Source organism: Artemia franciscana, chromosome 4 (genome assembly GCF_032884065.1).
Source record: "Artemia franciscana chromosome 4, ASM3288406v1, whole genome shotgun sequence".
In the NCBI taxonomy this organism is placed as follows: Eukaryota; Metazoa; Arthropoda; class Branchiopoda; order Anostraca; family Artemiidae; genus Artemia; species Artemia franciscana.
The window spans coordinates 28,032,806-28,044,885 of NC_088866.1; the positions used below are offsets into that span (position 1 = coordinate 28,032,806).

Genomic DNA, 12,080 nt, shown 5'->3' on the forward strand with positions numbered 1-12,080 from the left:
ACTGAAGAGACGCTCGGCAATAACGTTTGAGAAAGGGAGTGAGAAAAAGTACTGAACCATTTTCCCGACATTTGGAAACATCCGACTACCATTTGGTGACTTCGTTTGCAAGATGTGGCGCCAGTAAACGACAATGTCAATGTCATCTACGTCAGGGAGATCGACAGTACTAGGTAGAGCTACACTCGGTATTGACCGCCATTCCTGCTCTAGCTTTGCTTTATTCCAAAGCGCAGAATCGTAGTAATCAAAGAACTGACGAAGACTGGGAACTTTCAGTTCATAACTAGAGCTTGGGGTAAACAAGTGTACCAGGTCGTAGATCCTTTCAGAGAATGGAAAACGGTCAAGAATTTGTTGAACAGCTTCGACGTAGAAATCCCTCGCGGAGCGACGAATTCGGAGACTTTCCGCTACAAAACGGCCAATGGTAACTTCTCTCGTTTCGAGCCCCACAAGGAAATCGTACCCTTTGTAGCCGATATAGACATTTTCGTCGGGAAGATAGTTCACTTCGTCATGCGGATTGATGTCAAAAGAGTTGACTGTTCTAACATATGAAGGCTTCATAAAGTTTATGGCTAATGTCCGAAGAAGTTTTTCCACCTGGGTCTTCATGGAAGATGGTGTTGAACTCATTCAGCTCTCCCAACACGTACTCGATAAAAAACATCATAACCCTCGAGTATGGGTTGTTTAGTGTCATTCTTACATGATCATTAGCATGCGAGGCGTCATCAAGTACCAACGAGTCCCAGTACAACGTAAGAGTATCCCACTGTTCGAGAATACGGCGTGCACAGTTTTGAAACGACAACCAGCGTGTTGGAGCCAAAGCAAGGAATCTGTGCTGTTCCACTTGAGTAAAGATTTGAAATTCCTTCCTATATGCATCTTGGCGTTTTGCACTGTGCCTGAAGTGATTGCACACAGTCCGACATAGATCTTCGGGGCTCTTGGACAGTTTTTTGCAAGCATGACTTGCAACTAGGGCACACAGATGGCAGCTTCATTTCACAACTGTAACCCATGGATATTTCCCTTCAACAAATGTTTTGACTGAGTGGTTTATCCCCATCATAGCATTCGTTGTGTCAGAGTAGAATCCGACCCAGTTTTGTTGAGGAGTACCCGCCTTCTTGACATCATCCATCACCATCACTAGCTGGTTGAATAGACCAGACGCTGATCCGTCGCTGCATTCGACAAGAGCGAGTAAATATACCTGCATATTCATTGCTTCGTCACAAAAGCTGACACAAACAGCAAGTTGTTTGGCTACAGAGGAATCTGTGGTCTCGTCAATTACTACGGAGAAAAGATTTGTTGTCAGGCTTTCAAGAAGCTTTTCATGAAAATGAGGGGCCAACGCTTGTCGAGCAATATTAGTTGCTTTAGTTCTACCAAAAGTGGCCTGGCTTAGAAGATCTGGGCCTGGCATACTTTTCACAAGTTTCAGCAAGTCTTCAGAAAGCGAATAGGATAGATCGTGCTCAACGAGAAATGTCACTAGCTTCGGTTCAACAGTGGCCACTCTTTCGATTTTTGAATCACCAGAAAAATGAAGACTCAATGGCATGGTCTTAGAAGACGAAGTTATCCACGCTTTTTTATTTTCTTCGTGAGCTTTGGTCTGTTTGTGCCTTTTTGCGTCGTGTTTCCCTTTTTTTACAAACGAAATCCCTTTTGCAGTAAAGACAGTGAGCTAAATATCCACTGTTTTGACCGGTCTGCACCTTTCCTTTTCGTAACCATTCATTAAAGTCAGATTCTCTTTCCCACTCAGTCTTGCATCTTTGGTCGGCCCTTTTCTTTGTGATCCTCGGTTTTTTGTTGGAGGGTTCACTATCGTCTGAGTCTTTATCACCGTCCTTATATTCCTGATCGATATCTATGACTTCTGCCATTATGTTGTAACACAGTTCCTATAAACACTCATGTCGAAATTTTCATTTACACAGTGTGAAGGCACCTCTTTGCAGACTCTTTTGATATCATCATTGTGTATTGTTTGCTCACAGTATACCTTCGAACCTGCAAGCACGCAATTGGATGTCGAGTCACTTCCCGTCTCGGGTTTTAAAAATAACAACTTATTTGGGGCCTGGCGCTGCACTAGCTCCAGATAAATGGGCTACACCCAGTTGGTGTAGTCCATTCGAGAGCTAATGTGCACAACATTTTCCAAATTGTCTTATAAATTGTCAGTTTTAATTTTTAACAATAATGAATTTGTATCCCCGTAAAAAAAACTTGAACTTGTCCCTCCATTGGAACTTACACACATTTTAATAAAATTCCAAAAATGTAATAAAATTCAATGATTAATAATGTTCTAAAAACTCTTGTGCTTAAGAACTCGCTTATCTTGTGGTCCTTTTTTAGGTATGATATCCGACAAGCTTGGTCAATATCGCTACGTTCTAATTGGGACTCTGATTGCTGCTGTTATATCCCAAACTTGTATTTTACTTGCTGATGCAAGAATTCCTGATGGATTTGAAGCCTATAATGCTTCTGCTATTCTCTACTCTATCAACAATGAAACACAAATCCAAATAACGAGTGACACGTGGAACACGTCGTCACCATTATTAGCAATGAGGTTTGTAATACCTCCTAGCGAAACTCAACATTGTGTTCGTGAAGAAACATTCATAACCTTTATACCCAAAGAGAAAGAGGGTCTTATCGCTACGGGAGATGTAGATTTAGACATAACAGAATGCATAACCCCAGTGGAAATTGAGATTATTGGGCTACGCCTTGAAGATGAAAGTCGAGATGCTGAATATCAGGCTAGTCATATACGTGGCTTTTGGATTTATTTCTTAGTAAGAGGGGTGTCCACAGCAATGCTTGCTAGCACTTTTTGCTCATTTGATGCAATAACATTAGCTATGGTCAAGGAGCATAACGGAGACTATGGAAAACAAAGATTCTTCTCTATGTTTGGACTATCGACCGTCTCCCCCTTTGTTGGCATCCTTGCTGATTGGCTTGGCTCATTGAAAGGTAATTGCTACTTTAAGTACAAACAATTTATTCTGATAAATGTAGTGATTAACAGAAAAAAAAAGCTTACAAAAGATAGGGGCTATTTTAAAAGACACTTGAGGTAAAAAATAACTGATATGTTGCGTAATACGAGCCGTTGATACTAGATAAAAAATAAAACTTGAATGACTCACGTTATATTATTACTTTTGCTTTCTAAATTACCTTTATAAAAAGTATGCCTTTGAACAAAAATTTTTATTTTTGATACGATATTGTATTTTGGAGACATATGCCTTCTTTCTGTATGCTTTCTTTTTTAAATTTTATCTCCCTTTTCTTTTTCTCAGTGCCTTTCGTGCGATTTAACCATCGGCGCGTATTGTACTCTTGGGCCAAGGTAGAAAATCGGGAGATAGGTACCTGCGTGCTACCCCTAGGTTGTTAGAAATAGGGATAGATGGTATCCTAGCCTAGGTAAATTTGGTGTAGGAAAAGAAAACAGCAATGGCTACAGACTTGCAATTTTGTAGGTATAACAATCTAGTTATATCCAGTGCGGTGTTTGATCATAAAATGGCCCATAAATTTACATGTTATTGACGTGATGGTAATACACCAAACCTTATTGATTATGTTATAGTAAACCGAAGATTGGCAGGATCAAACAGTTCGTGGTAACGAACTGTAGTAAGGAGCGACCCGGCTCAATAGTAACAGAAACTCTAAAAAACAGAATTTTAATACCAAAGTTACATCAAAAGAATTCCATTTTAATGCTGACTTCAAAATATAAGTTAAATCAAATTTAGTCTTACCCATCAAAAGTTACGAGCCTGAGAAAGTTTGCCTTATTTTAGAAAATAGGGGGAACACCCCTTAAGTCATAGAATTTAAAAATGTGGAATTTTGTATTTTTTGCCACAAGACAGATCACGGATGCGTGTATATTTGTTTTTTCTGTTTTTTTCCAGGGGTGATCGTGTTAACCCAGTGGTCCTTTAACCCAGAATGTCATGAGAGGGCTCTCTCTAACGGAAATTTAAAGTTCTAGTGCCCTTTTTAAGTGACCAAAAAATTGGAGGGCACCTAGGCCCCCTCCCACGCTCAAATTCTGACCGGATCAAGTCACCGGATCAAAATTCTGAGATAGCAATTTTATTCGGTATAGTCAAAAAACCTAAAAACTATGTCTTTGGGGACAACTTACTCCCCACAGTCCCCGTGGGAGGGGCTGCAAGTTACAAACTTTGGCCAGTGTTTACACATAGTAATGGTTATTGAGAAGTGTACAGACACTTTCAAGGGGACTTTTTGGTTGGGGAGGGGAAGGGGCTGAGGGGATGGGACTATGTGGGGGGAACTTTCCATGGAGGAATTTGTCCTGGGGGAAGAGAATTTGCATGAGGGTGGCGCAGGATTTTTTTTAGCCTTTTTTTAAAGAGCAATGAAAAAATAAATATGAAAAAGTTTCTTCAACTGAAAGTAAGGAGCAGCATGAAAACGTAAAACGAACAGAAATTATTACGCATATGAGGGGTTAACCTCCTCCTAATACCTCGCTCTTTACGCTAAAGTAATTTTATTAATTTTAACTATTTATTCTACGGCCTTTGTGATTCAGGGGTCATTCTTAAAAAATTGGGACAAAATTTAAGCTTTAGTGTAAAGAGCGAGGTATTGACGAGGGGGCGATCCCCCTCATATACGTAATAAAACATACGAATTTAGAAGTTCGTTACGTAAGTTACGTATATTTTTACTAATAAAAAACGTTCGTAAAATTAAAAGTTCTAGTTGCCTTTTTAATTAACCAAAAAATTCGAAGGTAACTTGGCCTACTCCCCCGCTCCTTTTTTCTCAAAATCGTCCGATCAAAACTATGAGAAAGCCATTTAGCCCAAAAAAATTAACATGCAAATTTCGTTTTAATTATTCATATTTGGAGAGCCAAAATCAAAACATGCATTAATTCGAAACGTTCAGAAATTAAATAAAAAAAAACAATTGTTTTAACTGAAAGTAAGGAGCAACATTAAAACTTAAAACGAACAGAACCCTCCTCAACGCCCCGCTCTTTACGCTAATTTCTGTTCGTTTTAAGTTTCAATGTCGCTTTCAGTTAAAAAACTTGTCTTTTTTATTTAATCAATACAAGATACTAGGGTATATATGAGTGCCGTTATTGATGTTAAAAGTAAAGATCACCCTATAGTTTTGTCTAAGGTTAATTTACAGCTGAAATTTCGGAAGGCTAACTACCTCCCGGGAAGTAAAGAAATTATAATGTTGGTAGACTCGGGGATGAGAATTTGAGAGAAACTTTCCAGGAACAGTTGTATACTAAAGTTGAGAGTTTAAAATTTGACAATGTGGAAGATGGTTGTAATAATTTTAGAAAAACAATTTGTGTAATTGCTGATGGTGTCTTAGGGAAGAAAGTTAAGATTGTAGCTGGAAATATTAGTGAAAAGGCTTTATGATTAATAGAGAGGAGAAGGGGTTTGTACAAGAATTATCTGAGTGATAGATCATGTGAAAATAAAAGGAATGTAAAGAAAGTGGAGAAAGCATTAAAATATGAACTAAGGAGGTGTGAAGTGAGTCCATGGATAACACTGCCGAGGATCGGGAAGATGCAGCTAGACGGCATAATTGTAAAATATTGAATTGGAATGTTAATAAATTGAGAAGGAGTAGTCAATCTGTACTTGTCCCAGTTAGAGATAGGAACGGGCCCCACAATTAGTGATAAGAAAAGAGTTAAAAAGAGATTGGCGGAACATTTTGAGAGTGTCCTAAATTGAGATACAGTTGCAGGAAAAGATATAGAGGAAAATGAAAAAGTTTGTGATACTTTGGATGTGAAGGAAGATTTGTTTTCTGAGGAAGAATTAGCGAGAGTACTAAAAGTATTCAAAAATAATAAGGCTCTAAGTGCTGATAGGGTGGTAAATGAGTTCCTTAAATATGATGACTTTGAGGTTAGAAATAATTTACATGAGATTGTGAATGGGATATTTGAAAAAGGGGAAGTGCCTAACGATTTTAAGAGAACCTTAATAAAGTCACTGTATAAGAAAGGTGATAAAAATGGGTGTCGTAATTATCGAGGCATTAGTCTTAACTCTGTAGGTAGCAAATTGCTAAGTTATATGATACTTTTTAGACTGAGAGATGCTGTAGACAAAGTTTTAAGAAAAGAACAGTGAGGTAGTAGTAAATTGTAGTAGGGCTAAACGTAAAGCAGGTCGTCTACGTCTTGGGTGGGAGGATGTCATAAATAAAGATTTAAAGGAAATGAGAACTTCCTGAGAGGTTTTAAAGAGGGAGGCTTTGAATAGATTGGGATGGGGAGGAGCGCGCGTATATGTGTTGGCCTCAGGCGGCTTGATGATGCGGTGAGATGGTATTAGTAGTAGTAGTAATAGTAGTATTTGTAGATGGTGCAGCCATACTGCATCTACTGTTGCCATGTTACTATCTGTATTCATAGATAGTATGCGGAACTAAAAGCCGCCTTCATAATTGCTGGGAATCTCCTTTTAAATGGGCAGAGTGAACAGTTCATTCTTTAATTCCTCAACTCTGTCATTCCAATTACTAGTTAATTTTCTGTATGATAGATAGTCCTTTATGGCTGTGGATTGATGATCTAGTGCATTTGAGTTGGAAGTTATCCAACTCATAGCTTAAGCTAGGTCAATTCAAATTGTGTTTATTTTTTCAGGGTACAGAGACTACTCTTCAATTTTTCTCGTGGGACATACTTTTTGGCTTGTTGCCGCACTTCTTGTATGGAAACTGGACGTTAAGGTATTGTTTAGATGAATATTTCATTTAACAGTTACGATTATTTAAAATGCTTGGAACATCATTATAAAACTCTTTTGCCTCTGTAGCCATCTTAAATAGCCATTTTGTCATCTTATCTGAGAACCGTTACTTCCAAAGTTTTTTTCTTCTGGTTGTTTGAAAACTGTGCTGGTTTTTTTTTTTTTTGGCAGTACCTCAAGCGTTTTCAAAATTGTCCCCCAGTGAGATGGGAAGATGCTCCAATAAAGTGGTCTAAAAAAAGTTGGAACTTCATGGCTGAGTGTAAAGAGTGAAGCTTTAAGTTAACTTAGACTAAGAAGGAGTGTTTGGCCCTAGGTGCCTGGGTGCTGCAGTGAGCTCCTACTAGTAGCATTGCTATTAATTTTTTTTAATCAATTTTTCTTTATGAAATTAAATTTAAAATATAAAATTAAACTAAAAAAGTAAATTATTAAAATAAATTTAGAAAAACTAATTTGTCAAAACACTTAGACAAATGGCTAAACCTGTAGTCAAACTACAGGAAATGCCAAGTTTTCATTTTCTTTTTAAAGCTCACTCCCACTGAAAAATATAAAGAGTTTGAGGGAGAGGTATGGAGAGAAGTATGTTTATTCACCTTACATTTAAATTTGCGTTTATTCTTAGCTTTCATCGCAGACAAATAGCTTAACTGTTGTTAACGTTAGTATATCTGTGAAAAGGCATTCATTTTATTTTGAAACCTGATTAACATTGAAAATTATAAAGATCCTGAAAAGAAGAATAAAAATAATTATAAGTTTATTTACTTTGAGTCGCCCTAGCCGAGTGTTCAGAGCGCTAGACTTGGAATCCTGAGGATTAGGAATTCGAGTACTGGTATCACTGTTTATTTGGTTAAGGACAGGGATCAAATGGTGGGAATCTGAAAGTTCAGCCAGAGTCAACCCAGCTCTGAATATGTACCTGGAGAAATATGGGAGGAAAACACAGAAAGCGTAGTATGTTAATCCCCCAACCGTACATTGCACTCGTGTCCGAAGGCAGTTAATAAGGATACTGTCCTAAGTATTGATCAGCATGCGAAAAAAATTCAAAGTCTTAGCGATTTACCTTACACATAAATAATAATAATAATTATTATTTTTTTATCCTCTACAAACTTTAAAAATACTGTTATTGAGGAGTAAATAAAGGAAAAAAAAGAAAATACATAAAAACACACAAACAAAAATACAACAAAATAAGTAAACAACGAAAAATGAATTTAAATACTATTCAAACAAAACCACGGCTAGGAAAATAGAAACACTCTGGAATCTTAAAGGGAGGTCGTAAATAGTCACCGGAATATCTGCATTTCTGCATTTCTTAGCGATATAAGTATTCCTGATCCCTAGGGGAAGGACAGAAAAAGCTTAAAGTACTTGAAGAACACGAATTATAAGGCTTCAGTCTCTTAATTTAACAGTTTAGTTAGTTTAGTTTAGTCTGGTTTCGTCCTAAATCAGAAGCTAAGCAGAATTGTTTTCTATCCCCATTATGTGGATCATTTTTGATGGACTTTGTCTTAAGGATCACAACAAAGGCAACAAGAGAACATGGAGCAAATCGGAGAAGAAAACTCTCCTAGACTTAGATTATGATGATGATATACGCATCCTAGATGAAAGTGTTAGCAAAATGAATGAACTTTCAGAGGTTTTGCGAGTTTAGGGTGCTAGAACATTTTTGAAAATTTATGTTAAGAAGACTAAGTCGCCAAGACCAGGAAGAAGTGCAGATGAAAAGGTGACGTTGAGTAGGGAAAACATCGATCAAGGGGACAGCTTCACTTACCTATGTAAAATTGATCGTTTTTTCCCAGAGTACCGATCAGTTTTTCGTACGACGTCGAGCAAATGAGAACACATTTTGAAAGTGGAAAGCAAGTCAACAGTTTAGCACGTGAAAGATTTATTGATTCAAGAGTTAGTGGTTCTTATCAAGAATAATCAGTTTTATCCAACACAAGTAATGCTTCGTGTAAAACTGACGCGAAAGAGGAAAATACTTGGCAAGTAATACCATTGGCTTAGAGACTTGGCGCGTACAACTGCATATTATCTGTGCTTTTCTAGGAAAAATTTTGCACTTATCGTTTTAACACTTTTCCTCTCGTACCGATCGGTTTTTCTCGTCTGTTTTCCCATGCATCTGAACGGACCATAATTGGTTCAAGCTACTTTACGTTTAGTATAATCTTTCACTCTGAAAGAAACCATTTCACGCTAAAATAATGTAAAAATTCATAAAAGTCCCAAGGTTGCTGCTAAATCGTCACTATCATCCTAAGTGAAGTATTCAAAAATGTGAAAATTGTAATTGAATTGAAAAATTCAATTGAATTTAATTCAGTTGAATTGTTTGAATTGTATTCGACCCAATTGGAATTTGAAGTGAATGCAATCCAATTGAAATTTCAGTTTAAAAATTCAATTCAATTGAATTGGAGATTATAATTATTGATGAAAAGACGCTATGAAATGCTTTCTGGGAAAATTTTATTTCATTTGTTTTTGAACTGTGATACCTGCTCATCCTGGAATTCTTTTTTTTTTCTACCATATAAGTTTCTTCGTAACGCATCCTTTTTTGTAGTTGGCCTGTATCTTGTGTTCTTTCATTTTAAATTTTAAATCAATAGTTACCTTTCTGATGACACATTATTTATTCCAGGCCGATAAACCTGAGGGGTCTTTTCTTACGAATCTCCAACAGTTGCTTACGATACCTGAGATACCGATATTTCTTGTGTTTATGTTGTTTCTTGGAACTAATTTTGGATTTATGGATAATTACCTTTTCATTTTCCTTGTTGACGACATCAAAACTCCAAATTTTTTGCTTGGTGAGTTCTAGGCTACTTTTAGTTATTAAATAAATAAAAGACAAGTTTTTAAATAAAAGTAAAGAGTTACTTTAAAATTTAAAGAGTTTCAGAACTATTTTCTGTACAGGTGTAGTCCCTTCTAAAGTGTGTAGTTCTGTAAAAGGGAACTACACCCTTTCTTAACCCTCCACTCTTTACTTTTTGCTACTGACTTACTCTAAGCATTTTTGAGTGCAATATAGTTGGTGAAAATACTGAATTACCTTATTGTTGACTGCTTTTCAATGATAATTTTCATATTAGGGCTTGGCTGGGAGTTACGGATACATACCAATTAGATTATTCAAGGTTCTCAAAAAAATAATTCGGCGAAGTCCATTACAGAATGGCCTTAAGAACATTCTCAGTCGTCAAGTATATTAGTTATAACTTCTTATAACAAGAAGTTATTATTTTTTTTTTCAATTCATGCTACCGTGGATTTTTGGCAAAAATCGTAGTCTTCAGCAATTTATTTTTATCTTTTCAAAACTGTCGAAAATAAAATCTCGTTTTTTGAAACAAATGGGAATCGAGCAAAAATTAACGTGATTAAGGCTGACAACCCCTATGCCTTCTTAAGACCAGAACATAACTTCCACTCAACTAGAAACAAATTTTATTGCTTTCACTTTTTTTACTTTATTAAGTGAAACATTACTAAATCTCTAAGGAATAGATATCAGTATATGCATATTAAACTGACAATCCCCGGTCATTTGTGTTTTTTTTTTGTTAGTAAAGTGCAGGTTATTTTCGAGTCTTGAGAAGGCAGGGGGGTTGTCAGCCCTACTCATGTTAATTTTTGCTTTTTTTGTGTTTGACTCGGTTATGTATTGTAATTTGTGTTTGTTTTTGGTTTCATTTATTTGTTGATTATCATTTGTGGTAGTTTTATGCTTTGAAGCGTGATTTTTTTTTTGTCTTCCTTACCTTAGAAATTATTATGAGTTAAATTTTGAACGCGTCCACGAATTTGTTCCATTAATCATCAAGGTTTTATAGAAATTAGTCTCAATCTTATTTGAGTTTTTTAAAATAGAAACCAATTCCCTGTAAAAACCTACTTTTAATTTATATGAGCCGTCTTCGGTTATTAGCCGTTTTTCTTGTGTGTTTTTTTTCTTTTTTTTTCTTTTTTTTTAGCAGAAAAGTTGTTTGTCTTTTGTACTCCCAAGATATATGCTAAAATCTATACGGTCTTCCAACATGCGAAAAGTGTGTTTAAACTGTTTATTGTTTGAAATTTGAAAACAGTGACAAACTGATCTTGACTGTTAGAATTAACGTTAAAAATCTCAGTTTTTAGTGGAAATGAGTTCACATCGTTTATTTCATTGTAATCAGCAAAATATTTTTGTAAATTCAGTAAAGATGTAAATTGAAAGGAAGTTAAAAAGTAATTTACATTAGACAGTTATGGTTTTCAAAATTAGTTTAAATTTAGATGTTCTAATCAAAATTTATAGTGTGTTATATATTAGGTGATTTGGACTCTGAAATTGATGATGCAATTCATAGAAATCTTCTAGCGGAAATTGCTACTTTTATCTCATAGCTATCAAATGTAGGTATATACTAAATTTGGCTTCCATTAGTACCGTTAATAAAGAGTCAACTCTCTAGAGAGACACTTTTGTGGCTGAATATTTATGGCTGGAATTCACATACATTTGAGATAATACAAACGGGGTCATAATGACGCTTCATTTTAGGGAAATTATGGGAAAATTGTGGAGAGCAGATTTTACCTCATCTTAATTCATGTATAAGACAAATAGAAGAGATCAAATCTTTTCATACCTTTATCCTTCCATTTGAAAATATAAACATATTTAAGATGTTACTGGTTCTTTTGGGCTACCAGTATATTTAAGAACTTGTTTATCGCGTTTAACATGTGCTTAGTTTCATATTACTATCTAGTCCTGCGATTCCCAACGTGGGGTACAGGCCCCTCTGGCGGGACGTGGTGATATTTGTGTGGGTCATGGGCAGGAGGTGCACCCTTTGGCTGATTTCAAAGTCCTTATTTTTGAAAAAAAAAACATTTTTCATGTGAATGACGTCCCATTCACATGCATTCAAAGAGTAGGTAGGTAGGTAGGTATGCTTCATAAAAAAATGTACTAAAATTGTACTTACAATCAATAATATGCTGCTTAATTAGGGACCTAAAATGTCCCTGTTCAGCAGAAAAGATACTGACAGTGCTGCAATAACGTAATAAAAGGTGTTTATTTTTCATTCGAATGAAAAATATTTTTCATTCGAATAAGATATGCCTAGAGGACGACTCGAAAAAAAGATGCCAAGTTAATGATCTTTTAAGCTTTCTTCAGGTAAACGCATTTAAAAATTTTGGATAGAATAT

The 12,080-nt window shown here is 35.9% G+C and overlaps 1 protein-coding gene across 3 annotated transcripts in view; it reads left to right on the top strand.

Moving 5' to 3' along the window:
* The window catches only part of LOC136026243 (uncharacterized), a 103,984-nt gene that overhangs the window by 82,369 nt on the left and 9,535 nt on the right, over window positions 1-12,080 (top strand). For all 3 annotated transcript variants that reach the window (XM_065702600.1, XM_065702602.1, XM_065702601.1), the window contains 3 exons: window positions 2,386-3,015; window positions 6,728-6,813; window positions 9,514-9,685. In XM_065702600.1, coding sequence (XP_065558672.1) covers window positions 2,386-3,015; window positions 6,728-6,813; window positions 9,514-9,685 — 888 coding nt within the window. The remainder of the gene's footprint in view (window positions 1-2,385; window positions 3,016-6,727; window positions 6,814-9,513; window positions 9,686-12,080) is intronic.